This window comes from Alligator sinensis, unplaced genomic scaffold (assembly GCF_000455745.1).
Source record: "Alligator sinensis unplaced genomic scaffold, ASM45574v1 scaffold489_1, whole genome shotgun sequence".
Classification (NCBI taxonomy): domain Eukaryota; kingdom Metazoa; phylum Chordata; order Crocodylia; family Alligatoridae; genus Alligator; species Alligator sinensis.
The window spans coordinates 2,637,696-2,658,522 of record NW_005841901.1 but is presented as its reverse complement, the minus strand read 5'-3'; the positions used below and the strand labels follow the sequence as shown (position 1 = coordinate 2,658,522).

The window sequence follows — 20,827 nt, the reverse complement described above, 5'->3', positions numbered from 1 at the left end:
TCCTGCCTAGACAAAGGGCTGGACTTGATGATTTGTTGAGGTCCCTTCTGACCCTAGCATCTATGAATCTATGATTTAGACTGTAAAAGGATTGAAAGGGGCGACTGACATCTTAGGCAACAGATGGTGAAATGGGCTGCAGTCATTTTTTGTTGTTGTTCAAAATTAGTTATTGGAGTGCTAAACTTAACTTTCATTGCTCCTAAAACCAATGGCTTCCAATGAAATAAACTTGTATGTGGAAGATCAATAACCATAAGCTTCACATTGTAGGCAACAGAAAATTTATGGAGCTTATATAATTAAAAGGTAAGATAAAATCACAGCATGAGATAGGACACATGCTTCATATGCATACCTCACAATCATCAGGTGACACCAGCTGAAGTAAAAATGTCAGTACAAGGGAATGTACCTGTCTCTCAGACAAAAAACCTAGTTTCCATAACCACCTTATATTTGTGCTCAGCCCATGACTTTATGTATGAATTGAGCACTGGAGCTCCTTGAAACTTCCCTGGAATATTTAATCTCAAGAATGAAAAACAGATTCTCTTCCACCTATGATTCAAATGATTATGACATGGAAAAGACCAACCAACTATGTTTTTGTCAGAAGGAGCACTGGTGGGGTTTCTTTGGACGCATGCTTTTTAAGAGCTGCGTCTGCTCGTTCTGGTCAGATGATAGCTAACTACATAAAAGTGCCTCAGGTCATTCCAAATGTATACTGGGATCTGCATACTGCTCTGTTAGGCAATCTTATAATTGTTTACAGCCTTTAACATGGTTCTGCCAATGAGCAAACCCTGTCTTTTCCTTCTAAACAAACAAACAAACAAACAGATGACGGATGACAAAATTTGAGTTGGCCAATTGTAAATGGATTAGTCTAGTAAATGAGAGTCTTCAGCTCTCAGGGAGAACAGTACAGTGGCAATAAACTGTCCTATTCTTTGGGATTATTACCAGACAGCTGGTAAGGAAAGTTCTGTACCAAATTTACAAAGCGGAGATATATTAGCATTCTTGAAAGCAGCCAGGATTTTTCACACAATGACAGATCAAGGCGATGTGAATCCTAAACCTGTTGACCTTTGGAACCAAGTAAAACCATAGTTTTTGAGTCCTGAACAGTTTTCAAACAACTTTTACAGGGGAGTGAAATCCCTGAGAGCGTGAAGACTGTCAAGAGGGGTTTGATCCTTGTCAGGGGAAATGAAATTCCTCCAGGAGCATAGGAAGATGCTTGGGAGGAAAATGAATTTATCAGAGTGTATATTGTTAAGTGACCGCTCCCCCCATTGCATCTGCCTCAGACCGATGACCAAAAGGTCCTTGAGAACCCGGCCAAGACTGTAGAACTGGCCCTGGCTTCACAAGAAACATGCAGTCAAGATAAACAAAACGCTATTCCAAGAAAGCACAGAGTTGTTCAGTGATTTCTCTTTGATCATGTGGCGAAGTTGGCTAGAAGTGACATCCTTGACCTGCCAAAAATTAGTGCTAAAGATGAAGATGAGGATGGCAAAAGTCACTCTAAGCCCAATATTTTTCCCTGTGATTAGGAAAACAGAATCATTCATGATGTGGGACTTCGGCTGTATGATTGCCTTGAGGAAACATTAGGATGTTTAAACAAAAATATTAGCAGAATTAAAATACTGACTACTGACTTCAGTTTAAGAAAATTTCAGCATCCTGCTCACTGCTCTTTAGGAACATTTTCTCACAGATTAAAAACTACCTTGACCTCTTTTAGTCTACAGCAGGGCTCTTTTTCTTTTCTAAGTCTGTCTCCAGGCAGATGTGCTCTCTTCATAGTTTCATAGTTTCATAGTTGGTAGGGTTGGAAGGAACCTGAGCAGATCATCAAGTCCAATCCCCTGCCCTGGGCAGGAAAGAGTACTGGGGTCAAATGACCCCGGCCAGGTGTTTGTCCAGCCTCCTCTTAAAGACCCCCAGGGTAGGAGCCAGCACCACTTCCCTTGGAAGTTGGTTCCAGATCCTAGCCACCCTGACTGTGAAGTAGTGCCTCCTGATGTCTAGTCTGAAACTACCCTCTGCCAGCTTGTGACCATTATTTCTAGTCACTCCTGGGATTGCTCGGGGGAACAGGGACTCCCCCAATGCCTGCTGGTCCCCTCTGACTGGTTTGTAAACAGCCACTAGATCCGCCCTCAGCCTTCTCTTGTGGAGGCTGAACAGGTTCAGGTCCTGTAGCCTCTCCTTGTAGGGCCTGCCCTGCTGCCCCCTGATCATGCGAGTGGTCCTCCTCTGGACCCTCTTAATGCTGTCCACATCCCTCCTGAAGTGTGGCGCCCAGAACTGGATGCAGTACTCCAACTACAGCCTGACCAATGTCGCATAGAGAGGGAGGATCACCTCCTTGGACCTGCTCGAGATGCTTCTGTGGATGCATGACAAGGTGTGGTTGTCCTTCCTGACCGCGTCCCCACACTGCCGGCCCATGTTCATTTTGGCATCAATAATGACTCTAAGATCCTTTTCTGCCTCTGCACTGACAAGAAGGGAGTTCCCCAGGCTGTAGGTATGCTGCTGGTTCCTCTTCCCCAGGTGCAACACCTTGTACTTGTCAGTGGTGAAACCCATCCTGTTCTCATCCGCCCACCCCTGTAACCTCTCTAGGTCCAATTGCAGTCTATTCCTCCCTTCTAGTGTGCCCACTTCCCCCCACATCTTAATATCATCTGTGAATTTGAACAGGATGCTTTTTACCCCCTTGTCCAAGTCACTGATGAAGATGTTGAACAGTGCAGGTCCGAGGACCGAGCCGAGGGGGACCCCGCTGCCCACATCCCTCCAGGTCGAAAATGACCCATCCACCACCACTCTCTGGGCGCGGCCCTCCAGCCAGTTAGTAACCCATTTGACTGTGTAGGTGTCGACGCCACAGTCCCCTAGTTTTTTTAATGAGAATGGGGTGAGAGACAGTGTCGAAGGCCTTCCTAAAGTCCAGAAAGACTACGTCCACTGCTACCCCTGCGTCTAAGGATTTTGTGACCTGGTCATAGAAGGCCACCAGGTTGGTCTGACAGGACCTCCCTTTAATGAACCCATATTGGTTGCCCCTAAGCATAATCTCCCCTGCTGGCCCCTCATGGACATGCGCCAGGATAATTCTCTCAAAAAGCTTCCCCAGGATCGAGGTAAGACTAACTGCCCTATAGTTTCCTGGGTCCTCCTTCCTCCCTTTTTTGAAAATGCCTTGAGCTATCCGTCATCTGCCTTCGGGATCGGAAGCTCTCCTGCCCTAACATGACAGGCAGACAGGTACAGAGACAGGTTGGTGCCCGTGGTTCTGCTCACCTCTCCTGCACCACAAATGGACACTGGGTTTGGGCCAGGATGAAGAACCAAGAGAGAATAAAAAAAGGTGTGAGGAGAGAAATAAAAGGTTATAAGTTTTTCAAATGGAGAGAATGAATAAGTATGACAGACACTGTCAAAGAGACAGGAGGGTGAATGTTAAAGAGGAGGAAATGGAGAAGCAAGGGGAGTAGCAGTGAAGGAAAAAGAGAAGATAAGAGGAAAAATAGCCTCCATCTTAAATATGCTTTAGCTCAACTGTAAGACTTAGGCATTATCCAGAATTGGTTTGGTGAGGTTCTTTGACCTGAATTAGGCAAGAGGTCAGATTAGATCACCCAAATGGCCTTTTCTATCCTTTAAATCTACAAACTTTCTCTCTTCTTTGATACAAAACCCACCAGTGTGTACCTTCCTCCCCTCATTAAAACCCTGTCCTCAGGCTAATGACATAGGTCCCATCTCTCTTGATCAATCGTGTACTAGGGCGGGACAAGGGGATCACCAGTGCTGGGTGCCAAAGTACAGGGGACGCGGGTATGGCTCCTGTGCCCCCAGGAGTCTTTTCCATGGCAGGGATAGCCATAGAAAGCTAGGCAAGGACATCCCCATGTTATACCTGGGGAGGAGGAGAGTGAGAGAAGCAAGGGGAATGGGGGTCCCCCGAGGCTCTGCAATGGGGAGTATAATCCTGTGCCCAGAAGCATATCTGGGGCTGTAGCAGCTGCTACCTGAGATCAGAGAGCAGGGGCAGATAAGATTTCCCTGCCTCTCCCCCTGGCCTCCTTCCTGCTCTCAGTGTCCAGTGTATTTCCCCCTCCCACCCCACCACCTCTGCCCCAGGTGCTGAAATATCTTGCTATGTCTCTGCTCTTGACTGAGTTATAACCAAACATCCAGGGCTTTCCAGATATGGAATATTCCAGGCATCATCAGAAAAGCAGTCCCAAGGGTTGGACTGCTTCCTGGACAGAGTCACAGAGTCCAAGCACAGCTAAGAGGTAGGCAAAACCAAGGGAGATAATTATCCTTCAGTATCAGGAACAGCCTTTGAGGTTGTAGACAGTTTGCAGAAGTTTTCTAGTACCAACAGATACAGAAGACGCTTTGGCTAGACCAGTGGAGGGTCAACCTTTTGACACAAATAAACCCTGTACTGGCCCAAGTGCTATCCCAATCCCTTACCCTGCCCAATCTGCTTCTCTGCTTTTGGCTTCCTGTCTTATTTGCTGCCTGTTCTCACCCCCCCAGTCTGCTGCACGCCACTTGGGCTACCCATGCTGAAGGCTGGCCACCCCTGGGCTAGCCAGTCTTGCACTCTTTGACATTCATTTTGGAGAAATACAAAGGAAACTGTGGCCATTGCAGCAGAACTTCATTCCTACAACTGTTAACTAGAGCACATCAGTTACTGATTCACACGTGATCACTACTATTCTGGTAACATGATGCTCTTGTGAGATGCATGAGAATCATGAGAAATGTTGCCCATGAAGTTATCCAGGATAGCAACATTTGAAATGGAAGAGAATGAATGTGTGTGGATGGCAAATTCTAAAAGTAACACTTACCCAGATTGAGTGGGGGCCCAGCAGGTTTACGGAAGACTGCAACAGGCTCTTGGCGCTGAAGACCTGTGTAATTTAACAAAAGGATTAACTTTAATTGATGAGTAGAGAAAAATGTAATTACATGGTACACAATGGCCCTGAAACTACTACTCTATGTGCTCTTTTAAAGACCAATGGAAAAGGTAGAGGAAAAAGCATAAATACAGAAGTCCATTTAAAAACAAAGGGACAAGTTAAGATGTAGTCGGTGTGGGAGTTGTTCAGGGTAGTTATAGGCACTTAAACCAGGCCAGCTGTTAGGATGCACAGTAATTTCTGCAAGATGGTGAACTCACTCGACTCCTGGGAATAGAAGGTACTCACTCAGTGCTTGTTAGGACCAGAATGAGAGGGAACTGAGGCCTGGTCCAGAACAAGCCTCTTAGCATTGCAAGAGTGACACTTATTCCATAAGTGTCACTGAGAACACTTATGGAATAGTTTATAGTGGCAGAGAAGAGTTATGAGTTTATTTTCTTTTTTCGTGGCTTATCTTAAAATGTCCTAATTGAACATATTGCAGGGCAATAATCAATTTGATAGCAATGCAGGATGCTAGAAAAGTAGTAGGCATCTGTCTGTCTCTTGAGACAACAGAATTATGACAAGTGAGACATTGGCTCTCTGAACGTAATCCTTGCTTGAAAATAAAGTGAAGCTGGAGTGACCTCTCCAGGGTGGAAAGGCCTGGTAGCGTATATGGAGACTCTGGGCTCCCACACATCAGTGTCCCCTCTCAGTCTCGCTGGTTTAATCCAAGGGAACGGTAGGTGGCAGTATGTTTGGAACCAGCTTGGCTGCAGGAGCTGCCAGAGCAAAGTCTGCTTCATGGTAGGGTAGACTGGGCTCTTTAACCTTGGTTGGCAACTGGTCTAGGACTGAAGCCCTGACAGATGGACAAAGGGATGATCTCTTTTGCTCTAGAAGCTCCTGCTGCAAAAATACTTAGGAGATAAACCAACACTCATTAGATGTGTGCAGTATGTTAAGGTACAAAGGAATATTTGAACAACGACTGAAAGCTTTTACCTGTAGTGGCCCGAGGAACGTTTCTGTTACTTGCATAGGTGGAAGTGCCCCTGAGTGCTTTGAAAACATTTTACTGGTCAGTACAGACAATTTCAATGTGAAGATTTGCATTATTTTATTTATTTAACATGATCATGTGTCTAGTAATTTAAGACATACCTTGATTCTGCCCTCTTCCTTGCGCAGCCTGGATTTGCCCTAGGTAGGCATTAAAATGGAAAATGTCATTTATATTCTGCTTAGTTCAAGACTGTCACTTTCTTGGATTTTCATTTAATTTCCTTTTACAGCTCTCAGAGTTAATGACCGGTCTATGGAGTTTTTTCATACTGCAGTAGAGTATTTTCAGTCTAAGACAGTGCTTCTCCAACTTTTCCTCAGCATGACCCCATTTCTGACCCCATTTCCTCAGCCTGGTCCCTTACTTCCAACCCACAGCCTCTTACAACCCCAGGTGCTCCTCACTCCCCACCCACAGCCCCCTGGTCCTGCCAGTGCCCCTCACTCCATACCCATAGCCCCCCTGGGTGCCCCAGGGCCAGGGCCAACAGTCCCCTGCCCCCCCCAGCGCCCAAGTCCTGGCTGCCACTGGCGGGAGGCAGTGGCTGCTGCAGCCAGAGGGAAATGCAGAGCCCGGCTTCCCACCCCTGCCCTGTCCATACCCTGCGGGCAGCACTGCCAGAGCAAAGCCCTTGGGGAGGGAGCATGCAGGCTGACTGCTGTAGGCTTGGGTCTCCCCTCCATGCTGCCCTTCCCCCAGGGGCTCCACAGCCCAGTGGGCAGGACCCAGCATGGTGGGGAGGGAACGTGGTGAGTGGAAGCACACCTGCTCACCCGGCAGCAGCATGGGCACAGCTCTGTGCTGCCACCGCTGCTGTGCTTCACCTTGGTGGCCATGGTGGTGCAGCACTTCCTCCCACAAAGGGTCCCACCGGCTGGGCCGTAGAGGTGGCTCCTGCTTGGAGCTGGTCCAGCCTAGCTGCAGCCCTACAGCCGACTGTGGGTGCAGAAATCTCAGGGGGCACATTTATCACGACCCCAGCCACTAATGTTGTGACCTCTTTTGGGATCACCACCCACAGTTTGAGAATTGTTGGTCTAAGCCAAAGGGCAGCAGGTGGCCACATTCAAATGGGGAACAATGAAACGACTGAGACAACAAACACCTTCATGGGGAGAGCTGATTTCTGCCTGAAATATCTTATTCAGAGCCCCCACAAGAGTTTAACAGGGAAAGGGCATTTTTCGAGTAGGGGATTGAGCATGAAGTGTGACAGACCTCACAAACAAAAACACAGTTTTAATGATGTCCCTGGAAAAGGTGTGCTCCAAAGCCCACTGAAGTCAACAAAAATCCTTCAGTTGAGGTCAATGGACTTTGGATCAAGCCCCAAGAGAAAGTTTGAACAACAGCCATAGATACCCTGCATGGAAAAAGCCTGAGCGATATGCTCCGAAAATCTGATTGCTCCATAAATTCTTAGTGTTGCAAAACCTAGGGAAGGCAAACAGCTCCAGCCCAAAACAAATGGGAACCTTCACGACCCACCTACCAGGGCTTGTACATTCCCTGGCACAAATAGCTCCCTTTCCAGGTATCCCTAGGAACTCTCTAGAGAGCGTGAGAGCTCCAGGAGACGGATAGATCCTGTTTAAGGAACTGACAAGCTTAACTGGCAAAATTGGCAGAGCTTTTAAACTCTGTCAGCATGTAACTTTGGCTCAAGGAGTGGAGAAGATCCGCAGTCACACCTAGCAAATCAGGCTGAGTTTTTGAGGGCTACAACACCCGTTTCTGCAGCAGGGTCTCTACAAAACATTTGTGAAGACTCTTTCCAATGTAGAGATTTTGTGCATGTGCCAAAGAGGCTGAATGGAATTAACACAGGGAGAGCTGAAGAACTCCCCCCGTGGTGGGGTGGCCACAATTGAACTCATGATGTTTACTTAACACTATTTACAAGGCCAGTAGAAACACAGTAAAAGAGTCATTTGTTAAACAGGAAAGGCCCCCTATTAAATCAGTATCAAAAGAAGTCTAACCCAGCAAACTGGCATCACCCTGCCCGACCCTCACACCCCCTGCCTGGGATCAGACCCAGCCTGGCCCTCTATCTTCTGTTCAACAACACTGGGCTTTCAGGCAGTTCAGGCCTGCGGTGCCTCCCTAAGGCATGTTACCAATGTCCCCACATTAGTTCTGTTAGCCTTCGTTAGCCAGGACAAACAGGGGGGGTTGAATCGTAGCTCCAGTGCCTACAAGGGTTGTCCTTGTTTTAAATATAAGACAGGCCCGTGTGTCTGCAGCCCTGTGGTGAGTGGATGTGGGCGGGTGTTCATTAAACCTAAGCGCTGAGCAAGCAGGAGGCTGAGGAAGGCGACGTTTGTGACTGACCGCGTGGAGGCTGCCAGTCGGTCGGAGCGAGTCCCAGGAAGAATGTCAAATGTGAACATAGTGCAGTAACTGGACCTTTTAATTGTCCAAGTTAGAAAGATTTCACTTTGGATCAGTGCCATGGCTGTAAACTGTAGAGAGCCCAGCAAAGCCCAGAGAGTGGAGCTGGGAGATGTCAGGAATGAATGTTAACTGTGCAACGAAAGCCCAGCTCTGTGAGGCTTCGATTAGACATGACCAGGCTGAACATGTCACTAATGTGCTGCTCTCAAGGTCTGGAGTCAGTGAAATGCTTCCAAGCCAGGGAGCTGGTCAGAGCCTGCAGCTGGAACCAGATCCCAGCCTCTGGTTGGGAGCCAGGCCTGCGGCAAGGTGAAGATGTGGAGGCCAATGTAGCCATATAGCCAAGCAACAGGAAGCTGTGACTGGGAGCAGGAAAGAGGCAGGACCATACAAAGCAATGGAAGCTGGAGGGAGAAAGAGCATCCCTGTGAGAGTGAACTGGGTGCGAGGGGGGTGATATGCCTGAGCTGTGGCAGCTGTGCCAACAGGCAGTCTCTGGAAGGGCAAGTGGTTCATGTTAATTCAGGGAAGGAGCCAAGGTCCAAAAATAAACTCCAGGTGTTTCCCTCAGTGCCAGGCCAGAGACCTTCCCCACTCCTTCCTGCATATGTTAGCATGAGTGTGAAGGTGCTGTCAGGCAGGCAGCACAGTCTGTTCTTCTTGCTCTGCTCCTTATGGGAAGGCTTATGCACACGCACGTGCAGTGGAACAGAGCACAATCAGTAAGAACAGGCTTACCAGAAAGTTCATTATGCAGACATCCCACCTAATTTAGGAAGCTGCTTATAGCACCTGCATTATTTTGATAATACTTAGAGACAGGGGAGTCCGTTTACTGAGCACAGTGCAGGCCCAGGCTGGGAGCCAGCCTCTTCCCTGAAAAGTTATAGTCAGATGAGACAGGCAAAAGTTGGAAAGGAGACAGGGAAGCGTAATGACTTGCCCAAGGACACATCAGAAGCTATTGGTAGTGCCTTAGCTATGTGACCATGCTCCTTGTTACCGGTACGATAGGCTGGTATTTGAAAAGGGTATAAACCTAGTAGGTGCCTACAAGGAGTTAGGTATCTAAGCGTGAGCCTGCTCTATCCTGCTTGAGTCCTGGAAAAACCGTTAGCATGTTTACTTTTATAATATGGCTATATCTTAGCCCTAAGACCAAGTCACAAAAATCAGTGAGGAGAATGGCTCCTTCCCCTTTTGCATTAATGTTTTCTCAGCAACTCAAGTGAGGTGGCACTGAAACGCCTGCCGGGTGGAAGAGGGGTTGGTTCCCAACATCATATTTGATATATGAATTTATCACCAGTCCCTCACCTAGCAGGTCTCATTAGTTTCCCAAACAGGGACTGCTCCATATATGTTAGTCTTTGAAATCGACTACAGATTATATTATTGCTTTTCTGAAGAGCTTCAGCATTCAGAGGAGCAGGAATCTGTCTGCACGGCTCCTTCTAGGGTCTGTGGTGAAGTTGGGCACATTGAGAAAAAAAAGCAGAGGGCATTTCCCCTACTCATGATATCTGATGACTTTACCATGTGCTGAAGGCATAAGAAAAAAGCAGCAGAAGCAATAATCTGGACAGAAAATTGTTACTTATTTAGCAGGACCTGGATCCACTCTTTAGACCCGCTGCTACAAACACTTACAACTGTGGATAAAATCCCACTGGCATCATAAAAACTATGGGTAGCAGCGAGCACTGCAGCACTCCTCTAGAAAACCAAACATGCCAGGGGTCATATGCTTTAGACAGAGAATCATGTATGGGGCCTGTCATGCCATAAATATATGAGAGATCAATCCTGCCGCCCATGTGGGTCTGCATCATTGTTTTTTGCTCCACTCCATATCATTAGCTGGAGCAGTCTAACTTTAGATACAAAATTTGGGGGAATTTATTATGTTTTATTTTTTACTTTTAAAATTCATGTTCTTTTGATGAAGAAGATGGTGAAAATAAATACAGAAGACCATAAGGAAAGAAGCGCAAATACAAGGATAGTCAGAGGTAACAAGGGGCCTTTTTTTTTTTCCTTTGGGAGACTTTAAGCTATAAATCACCTTTTGATTTAAGTACTATAAAATCTTGCTAATGCCAGTGGCTAGAAATGGCAGAATATCTTTCCCAATAGATGCAGCTGCAGCTGCAGCTGCAGCTATACTACTTGGGCTACACTGTTTCATGGGCATTCAGTTGTGATGTGCCTTTTGAAGATGAGCTCCTAAAGCCCACTGGTATTTGGATATGAAAGATCTCAACAGCCAAGAAACAGGAGGGCATTTGATTCCTCCTGCTGTGTCTATATGAGCCCTTTGCTTTTAAAATCCAGGTAAGTCAAACTGTGGTGTAAACCCGATCAACCTCAGAACCTCTAGTCTGAACCATAAGAGTGAGTAATGAATGCATGTACGACCGTGGCCTTTGAGAGCCAAGTCTGATGGTCCTGCATAAGAAATTGTTTAAAATAAAGACTCTTTAAAATAAAAATTCTTGGAAATTGCTAGAATTTTCAAAAAACAATTAAGCATTTAGGCTCCAGAAGGAATCTCTCATTAGATCAGGAAAATGATGTAGAAGGTCACATCTTGTGACTTACTGTACTGGACAACTTCCTAAAACTCTTTTAATGTGCTTGTTCCTGCTCCTGTTGACATCAGTAAGAGCAGGATTGCAGCTTACTAAGCCGCTTGTGGGTGCCCCACCACCCTCTGCACTGATGCATGCTATACTACAGACCACTTTGGGCTCTTATAGTCTTACCTCAGGTCTGGCCTTTGCACTGGTAATGTCTCTCAAGAAATATAAAAATGCAACAAAATGAGAGTGTAGTTGTGATTTTTCTTTTCTACATCTTACAATTGAAATATTGGCCTCATTTAATCAGCAACCCCCAAAAAATCTTATGAATCAAATCCCATGACATGTCACCCTCAGCAAAGAAGCCAATATGTCTTGGATTGGGTCCTGGATACAAGATCACAATTTCCATTGTTCTCCGTGACACTTATAGGTTGAATCTGAGAGCAGGACTGAGCTTGCTGTGTTCAGAAAGGGTGAGAGAATGAGACAACTGTCTAAGACCCATATACTCAGTAGTGACCAGAATTCAGTGACCTGAAACTGAATTTGAAAATATTATTTGAAAATATTTGAAATTAGCATTTGAAAATATTCTTTTTTTTTTACTCTCCAGCTGAGTAATTATACACTGTATGGGTAGCTGCTCCAAATATTTGTATTACAGCTTGTGGGTTTGAAAGGAAGCAGGTTTCTGGATCAAGATGAAGAAGAAACTTTGACCAGCCATGATGCTGTTGTCAATAACACAAATGCAAAGCCAGGAATAACACTATATTTTTTACCATATTCTGAGCCACAGTCTGAGGTTTTCAGAAGAGCATTGGCCTGACTGAAGTCAGTTTTCCAAAGCTCTCATCCCTCTTTGAGCATGTTTAAATAGCTATTCTACTGTCTGAAGTATAACATGTAAGAGCAGAATTTAAGTTTTAGTCTGAGGGCAGCAAAGTAGAGGAGATCAAACATGGTTGAAGTATCTCAAGATTCTCAAACAGATGTAAGTACTGCAAGACCTATCTTTTACCTATGCCAAACTTGCACATATCCAGTGGCCACATCTAGAACTTGCACATACCCAGAGATTTGCACATACCCAGAGATGCTTACTGCACAGTAGCGCATTACTACTGTGCAACAGCTCTGTGCAGTAGCGCTACTGTGCAGTAGCGTCGCTGGGCACAAACCATGATGTAATGCTATTGCACAGTAATAATGAGCTGCTGCGCAGTGAGAGGCACTAGGCAAGCATGGTGGGATGCTACTGCTCAGTAACTCCAGTTACTGTGCAGTCATTTAGTACTTGGTTATGCAAGTACTAAATGACTGAACAGTAACAATTGTGCAGCAGGCGGCTCATGTAGATGCGCCCAGAATGTCTCAGGGAAGATGCTTCCCTGGAGCGGAAGGTGGTCAACATCCTGAAAAATAAGCTCTATCTTTGCTATTTTTGTCTAAATACAGATTAAAATCCTTTGTTTTAGGTCCCCTTGTTCCATAGCATTGCTCCTGGTTTGCAAAGGAATTGCTAAAGCTCCCTGTTAGAACCTGGGGCTGTGTCCAGACGAGCGTGGACATTTGGTTCCCTGGGGACAAGCAGCAGCGGCGCACCTGCACTGTGCTGGCCCAGCAGCCTTACCTGGGGTGCTGGGGGCTGCAGCAGGCAAAACCTGACTGGCAACTGCAGCACAGCTCCAGGAGGCCTGGCTCTGCTTTTCAGTGGCGCTTGCTGCCCGTGTGTGTGCTGCTCCATTATTTTTTCCATGGGTTTTTTCTGACCCCTGGATATCTTGCAGTATGGAGAACACCTGACTGTGCAGTATCTGGTGCTGCAATCCTGTTTGCAGTGCCACATACCATACGGCCACACTTATCTGGATGCGCCTTGGGAGCAGCTTTGCCATTGGCTTCAGTGGGGCCAAGGTGACATTCCAGTTTTTAACAGTGTCACTGCACAGTTATTGATCTACCCTGTGCATTATCCACTCCTCAAACCACAAGCACCATCACTGTACTTACTTGAAGCTGCAGCTGCCACAGATGAGTAAGCTGGGTGGACACTGCTAGAACCTAGGCAGAAACAAGAGAGTCTCTTCTTTTGAAATGTATTAGACCAGAGGTGTCAAATGAATTGGCAGGACAGATCTAGACTCCAAAGCTTTGCATGCGCTAGATCTGGACTGTGGGTCTTCTTGCGGGCTGGATGACCCACCTCTGGATTCAGCCTGCAAAGCTTCTTGCTGTGCTTTTTGTAGCTGGTGTATCAGCACCAGCAGCCAAGGAATTAATAGTGCTGCTGCTCAGTCCCCATCATAACAGCTGCTGGAACTATAGTATCAATTTGGCCAGCACCCAGGGGGTGAAAAAAGACTGATTTTAATTGTCAATGGCAATTGAAAAAACCTAAATTTGGTAGCCACCTTTACTCCCTGGATGCTGGCCATGCTGACACTGCAGCTCCAGTGGGTTGATGAGTGTTAACTCCTTGGTTTCTGGCAACCGTGGTGAAAATGACCCACCTCTGTGGGCTATGTTTGACACCCGCGTATTAAGCTATAGAAACAATATACATGCCCTTTGAATGAGGGGGAAGGAAAGGATCAGGAAAAACATGGCAAGCAAGTTCATAATTAGAGAACAATGAATATTTTTCTTTATAAGAGTCCAAATAGGACTGAGGGAAAAGTAATTGCAAAAATACAAGTTATTGTGTAATTAATCAAATAAGTGACTTTCCAATCTTTTTGTTGAATTATCAAGCTCAACTGTAACAGCTAGCCAAAATATTCAGAGGAATATCTGTTGAATAATATATATTTGAAAATTATGACATTTGGTGGACTTTCTTTTCATATTTTGTATAATGTAATTGGAAGTAAGAATAAGTTGTATTGAAGAAATTTCCAGAAATAGCCCATTTTACGGAAGCGATTATATATCAACTTGTTGATGAGCCAAGATGATTACTTTGACCTCTTATTAGTCCACATATAAAACACAAGGCACATCTACAGGTGCATTAATGTGCCGTTGCTATGGCGCATTAAGTTTAGTACCTCTAATATAAGGTACTAACTAAATGCAGAGTAGCTGGCACTACTGCACAGTAGCAACAGTGCACAGCCTTTTTGTCATGCTTAATGCACAGTAGACTAATTCTACTGCGCATTAGCATTACTTTTGCTGTGACATGCTAATGTGCAGTAGAATTAATCTACTGAGCATTAAGCATCTTGTGTAGATGTGCCTACAGTCATACAGATGCTTAAGAAAAACATCTCTAGGAGTTTTGTAGCTTCTCAGAGGTCAATATGAGCACTCTATCACACTAGTTTCATCTCAGCCTTGGCACAAAAATAAAATATTTTACCCAGTATTCATATTTCTATACTGAATTATTTAATAAATTGTGATGGTCTTTTAAATAGTGACCCAATAAAATATAGGACTTATTCTTGAAATACTAGGAAGACTACAGGTTAACAAGGCAAGAAAAAAAGTCCTACATTTGTTCTACTGACCTATATCCCTGACCCGATGCACAGGAGGTCGTGGTTTGACAGCAGCAGTAGTAGTTGTTGTTCTGTTTGTCATGAGGGGTGCAGTTGACTTTGGTGTTACATTGATGGGTTCTGTTGCTGCGGTAGTAGGTGCCGGTGTTGTGGTAGTAACTTGTGTAGTTAATGAAGGTATTGGAGTGGTCCGATAATCTTTGCGAAATGTTTCCCCTGTAAGTATTTCATAATATGATATGTGTAGCAATATGATACATGTGGCGCACACAGAAACATCACCTGAGTCCGCTTGTTTCAAAAGGCAAACACATTGGCCGATTTGGTTTATTTGGGCTCTCCCTCTGCAAATAAGCATCATATCCATTAATGCCTTCACTGATATGTGGATATCTCACTTACATCTTGATGTGATGTGGTATTATATAATTCTCTGGAGAGCAGTGATCAAGAGCTAATTTGCAGTTTTCATGACCTAGTTTTTTTCTCTTTCAATTTTTCCACTTTTGACAGGAAGACCTACAAACTTGCCTCAGAATCACAAAATTGCTGATTCAGCCAATTGCAGATAATTTCTATTCCACGGCCATGCTCTCCCTGCAAAGTTTGGCAATTAGGGAATCTGTATGAATGTAAATCATCTTGCTAGTGGTAATAAAAAATGATTATATGTGAATCATAGACCAAAAATAAAAGACATCAAACTACCACAGTACCACAATATTGTTGAGGGGTGGGCAGCCTCTAGGAACAATGCTTCAGGTAATTGTGGCAATGTCAGCACATCGACCACTGCTGTTTTGCTGAGGTGAGGTGGGGGATGGCACGATTTCAGAAGTATCTGCATTGTTCTAAAGTTGTGCTTTCAAAAATTTCAACCTGGTTGTGCTTTAAAAAATGTGGACATCCACAGTTGCAACAGGAGAGGAAGTGGAGGTGGAATGAGACCAGTTTTAACTTGCTGGCTGTCAAAGGTACTTCCTCAATATCACTGTGAAATGATATTTTTATAGCTATGCTTATCATTTATTTCATCAGCTTTAAAAATAAACCCTCAACCCTGTCATTTCAATCCATCTAGAAAAAATGCCACAAAATCACATCTCATGTTCCTTCCACACAGGTGTTCATTTCAACAAAATTCCATGTCCCCAGGGAAAGGCAGAGACATTTGGGGGATCAAAACAGCATTGTTTCTTTAATCAGCCTATTCATGGCTCTCTCTGCAGAACCTGGTATTTTGTTGAGGGTATGTTCTTATGGTGAAAAGCATAATCTATGACACTTTCTGATGGATTAATTGCTATCTGCTGCTGGCCAGTGAACAATTCCAATCTCAGGCAGTTTTACTAGGATAATAGTGAAAGAGAGCTCTGAAGAAAAAGCAAACAGGTTAGCTGAAAATTCAGTGTAATGGCTCCCTTTGAGCTGAACCTTGCCTTGCCAGGGGAATATAGAGGGCACAGTGGGCATGTCTACCAGCTACAATGCAGTGCTGTGTGGATAGATACCTGTGGTAGTTCAGGTACCAGAGGCAGTACAGCTGCATTAGCACAGCACTTCACTGAGAGTGAATGAGCTAGTCAAGTATCTCTACACAGCTCCTCCTTGTGCTGTATAGACACAGCCAGTAAGTCTTTCAATGTAATATTGTACCTCTGTGCTCCAGGGAAGGCATACTCTTGACATTTATCTACCCAGCTTGCAAGGATGAGAGAAATGCAGAGTTGATTGCCATTTTAGAATCTCAAAATGTCCACGGAGGACTTGTACTGTGTGGGGAAGCATGGCTCTCTCCCTTTACTCCAGGGCCAGGAGGGAGCGACAGAAAATACACCTGATCCTTTAAGAGGGTATTAGTGATCACGGCTGTGTACTCAGCTCCAGAGCTTCTTATGGATATTATATCTGCCTCAGCCACAAAAACTCTGAGAGTTGTTGTATGGGCACTAGCGCTCTTTGCCTGCCTCCCAGCTCTGTAAGAAGTGTCTGAAAGCCACAACGTCAACCTTCAGATTTTGCTGCGCTTGCTGTCCTCAAAAGCTGTGGTGTTAGGATATCCTGGTATTTTTCCTCAACCTTGCATGCCCTTTGGTGTATATGAGCTTATATGAGCAGCAGTAGTGCAGTCGCTGGGAAAGAGAACCCAGAAGGGAAGCTGAGCAAGGGGAAGAGTATATGAGTACTATAGTGTTCAATCCAGTTTTGGTAACCAGCTGCAGGTTCTTTAGACTGAAAAGCTAGTCTGTCTAAGAAAAACTGAATCCACTTGTTCTGGAAAGCAGACCCACTCCCTCTCTAAATTTCACTGAGGTTCCCAGGGCATACCTGGTTCAGATGACTTTTCTGATGTATTAGAGGTGTCAATAGTCTTGGTAAATTTTATATCTTGCTCTGACTTTCTAGATTCTGAAACACAATAGCGCACATTATGAGAATGTAGCTTTAGGAGAAAACCATCTCAAGCCTTTCTCCTATTTACAGAGCATTAGTCACCATGGTATCTAGCTACAAACAAGGTAATATCTGCAGTCTGTGCTGTGCTTTGGAAAAGTATATTGAGACTTGCATCCAGGGAGTAATATGCAGTTAAGTTATGCTGTCCTCTACTCAAAACTTGATTTCATTGGGACTTTCTGAACCAATTAAAAAAATACAGAGTTTGACTAACACTGCAAAACTCCAATGTTTAATTGAAAACTGTGCACCCTGAGAAGGAACACAAAACACAGAGGAGTTTTCTGATTCCTGATATGCAGTTATTAAACCTTGATCTTTTGTGTCCTTGAATTTATGGATGGTTCTGTAGACCTTGGGACTACTCACAGGCTCAATGAAGTACTAGCAGGGTCTGGGTCTTGGAGTACACCAGGAAATTATGTAGTATTGGAATGCAGTATGCCTGTTACCAATTGAAGTACAGTCATAACTCGTTAATGCCTGATGATAACAAATCACTTAGGGGCCACCTGCAGACTTCCGTGCTGAAGGCTGCATGAGAACCTGAGACTGTGGATTAGCAGAGCACTTAAGTATGTGCATAGCTTCCTTTGAGTAAAAAGATATTTGATATATCTAAGGTTTGGGCCTTTAGTTTTCTTTTGGTTCTTAGCTTTTCCAATAGGACTGACCTATTATAGAATGTACTCCAGGGTTAATAATAGAGGTGTAATGACATGACTGGGTACCTGCCACACACAGGGGCAGCAGCAACTTCCAGTGGCCGCTGCACAGCCAACCCAATTGTGAAGCTGTGCAATGCATCAGCTGCTTTAAAGAGCACAAAAGATATCAGGCAGTATGGTTCTACTGAGACTGGTGCCAGAATCACAGTTCTGGCAGCCAACCAGGTGTGCAAGATGGGTGTTTTCACTAGAAAGGAGAAGGAGATACTCAAAAGACTCTCTCTAGCTACATGGCTTAATTTTCCAGCCATGTAATGTGCTCATGTTGTAAATCAGATCTTTTCAGATAAGGAAGTCATAGACTTCTATTATGAGATGGATCTTACACCCTTTACAGAGCTCTTGAGAGCTCAACTGGAAGACTCAACTGTGACTACCAAAAGGGCACCATTTCACTGGTGACAAAGAAGTCTGCTTGGAAGACTGTTTCAAAAGGTTAGAGCTTTGGTTCCTGTGAAATAAGACTGGGAGAAACAAACTGGAAGACTCTTCAAACACTGTGTTAGGTAAAGCAATTATTATCAGTGCCTTTGGTGACTTGGGGCTTTCATCTTAGAAGCCTAGTACATCCATTGAAAGTCTTAAATTTTTAGTTCAAGCTCCATAATACAAGACCAGTGCCAATAAAATGTCTATCAATGATTTGAAGATGGATAAGGTCATCTTTGGTATTTTGTACGTATAAGTGAGATTTGAATGAGGCTGCTGATTAATAAGGAGGATTATTCTGCACTGGTCCGGTCCTGTAGGGAGCATACCAGGAAAGCCAAGGCTGCAACTGAACTCCAACTAGCTTTGAGCATCAAGGAGAATAAAACGTCCTTTTTCAGATATGTGGGGAGCCGGAGGAAAAGCAGGGGCAACATTGGACCCCTTACTTTGCGTCAGTCTTTCATCAGTCCCATGGGACGCCCATGCCCGCTACAGGGCCGGGAAGTCCGGGTGAGGGTGATCCCCTGCCCTCCATTAATGCTGACTTTCTGAAGGAACATCTTGAGAAGCTGGATACCTTCAAGTCAGCTGGCCCTGACAATCTTCACCCCAGGGTACTCAAGGAGCTGGCGAGCATCATAGCCCAGCCTCTAGCACGGATCTTTGAAAACTCTTGGCGCTCTGGTGTAGTGCCCGAAGACTGGAAGAAGGCCAATGTGGTGCCTATCTTCAAGAAAGGGAGGAAAGTGGATCCGGCTAACTATAGGCCCATCAGCCTGACTTCTATCCCGGGGAAGATCTTAGAAAAGTTTATTAAAGAGGCCATCCTTAATGGACTGGCCGACGCCAACATCTTAAGGGATAGCCAGCACGGGTTTGTTGCGGGTAGGTCTTGCTTGACCAATCTCATTTCCTTCTACGACCAGGTGACCTATCACCTGGACAAGGGAGAAGAGATTGATGTCATATATCTTGACTTCAAAAAAGCCTTCGATCTGGTGTCCCATGATCGCCTCTTGGAGAAACTGGCCAATTGTCGCCTTGGGTCCTCCACGATCCACTGGCTGGGAAATTGGCTCCGGGGTCGGACCCAGAGGGTAGTAATCGATGGAAGTCACTCATCGTGGTGTCCTGTGACCAGTGGGGTCCCCCAAGGCTCTGTCCTTGGACCCATACTGTTCAACATCTTCATTAATGATGTGGACACTGGAGTCAGAAGCGGACTGGCCAAGTTCGCCGATGACACCAAACTTTGGGGCAAAGCATCCACACCAGAAGACAGGCAGGTTATCCAGGCTGACCTGGACAGGCTCAGCAAGTGGGCGGACGAGAATCTGATGGGGTTCGACGCCGATAAATGCAAGGTTCTCCACCTTGGGAAGAAAAACCCTCAGCATCCTTATAGGCTCAGCAGTGCTATGTTGGCTAGCACTATGGAAGAAAGAGACTTGGGGGTCATCTTTGACCACAAGATGAACATGAGCCTGCAATGCGATGCGGCGGCTAGTAAAGTGACCAAAACGCTGGCTTGCATCCATAGATGCTTCTCAAGCAAATCTCGGGACGTCATTCTCCCCCTGTACTCGGCCTTAGTGAGGCTGCAGCTGGAGTACTGCGTCCAGTTTTGGGCTCCACAATTAAAAAAGGATGTGGAGAAGCTTGAGAGAGTCCAGAGAAGAGCCACGCGCATGATCAGAGGTCAGGGAAGCAGACCCTACGATGACAGGCTGAGAGCTATGGGGCTCTTTAGCCTGGAAAAGCGCAGGCTCAGGGGTGATCTGATGGCCACCTACAAGTTTATCAGGGGTGACCACCAGCATCTGGGGGAACGTTTGTTCACCAGAGCGCCCCAAGGGATGACGAGGTCGAATGGTCACAAACTACTTCAAGATCGTTTCAGGCTGGACATAAGGAAGAACTTCTTTACTGTCTGAGCCCCCAAGGTCTGGAACAGCCTGCCACCGGAGGTGGTTCAAGCGCCTTCATTGAACACCTTCAAGAGCAAACTGGATGCTTATCTTGCTGGGATCCTATGACCCCAGCTGACTTCCTGCCCTTTGGGCAGGGGGCTGGACTCGATGATCTTCCGAGGTCCCTTCCAGCCCTAATGTCTATGAAATCTATGAAATCTATGAACTGCATTTCTCTCTCCTGGTAGATTGGGACACTAGTGGCATAAATTGCATTTTGAGTTACACTGTTCAGAGCCTATTGACACTGTAAAGCAGGGGCGGGTAATTTTTTCATGCGGAGGGCTGCTTACCAAGTTTTGGCAAGCTGTTGAGGGCCTCATGGGTAGCTCTGCCCCTTGATAGGTGCCCTGCCCCCTGGTCGCTTTCTTGTGACCAGAAGTCCCACCCTCTAATCCCTGACCTTTGCCAAGAGAAGTCTCTCCCCTTGCGCCCAGAAGTACTCCTTTTAGGAAGGGGTTTTGCTATCTTGGGATCAGAAAAATACCAAAGTATATTTTAAAAAGCAAACATCTACAATATTCATTAATTTGATTTCAAAAAAATATTTTTGTCTTGATTTACATGTGTTTGTGTAGTGTACATAGAGGTGATAGTATAATAGCTTAAAATGAAGTCTTACTTTTGTATATTGTGGGGGGGTGTAGATATAGGTTTATGGGGGGCTGTGGGTCCGTGGGTATGTGGGGTGTGAGGGGTGGATAGGGGTGGGGGATGTGGGT

The 20,827-nt window shown here is 45.4% G+C and overlaps 1 protein-coding gene across 1 annotated transcript in view; it reads right to left on the bottom strand.

Moving 5' to 3' along the window:
• The window catches only part of VIT (vitrin), a 114,053-nt gene that overhangs the window by 26,995 nt on the left and 66,231 nt on the right, over positions 1 to 20,827 (bottom strand). The window contains exons 7-12 of the mRNA XM_006018418.2: positions 16,847 to 16,927; positions 14,528 to 14,734; positions 13,026 to 13,076; positions 6,129 to 6,167; positions 5,970 to 6,026; positions 4,902 to 4,964 (exon numbers count right to left, since the gene is read on the bottom strand). Coding sequence (XP_006018480.1) covers positions 4,902 to 4,964; positions 5,970 to 6,026; positions 6,129 to 6,167; positions 13,026 to 13,076; positions 14,528 to 14,734; positions 16,847 to 16,927 — 498 coding nt within the window. The remainder of the gene's footprint in view (positions 1 to 4,901; positions 4,965 to 5,969; positions 6,027 to 6,128; positions 6,168 to 13,025; positions 13,077 to 14,527; positions 14,735 to 16,846; positions 16,928 to 20,827) is intronic.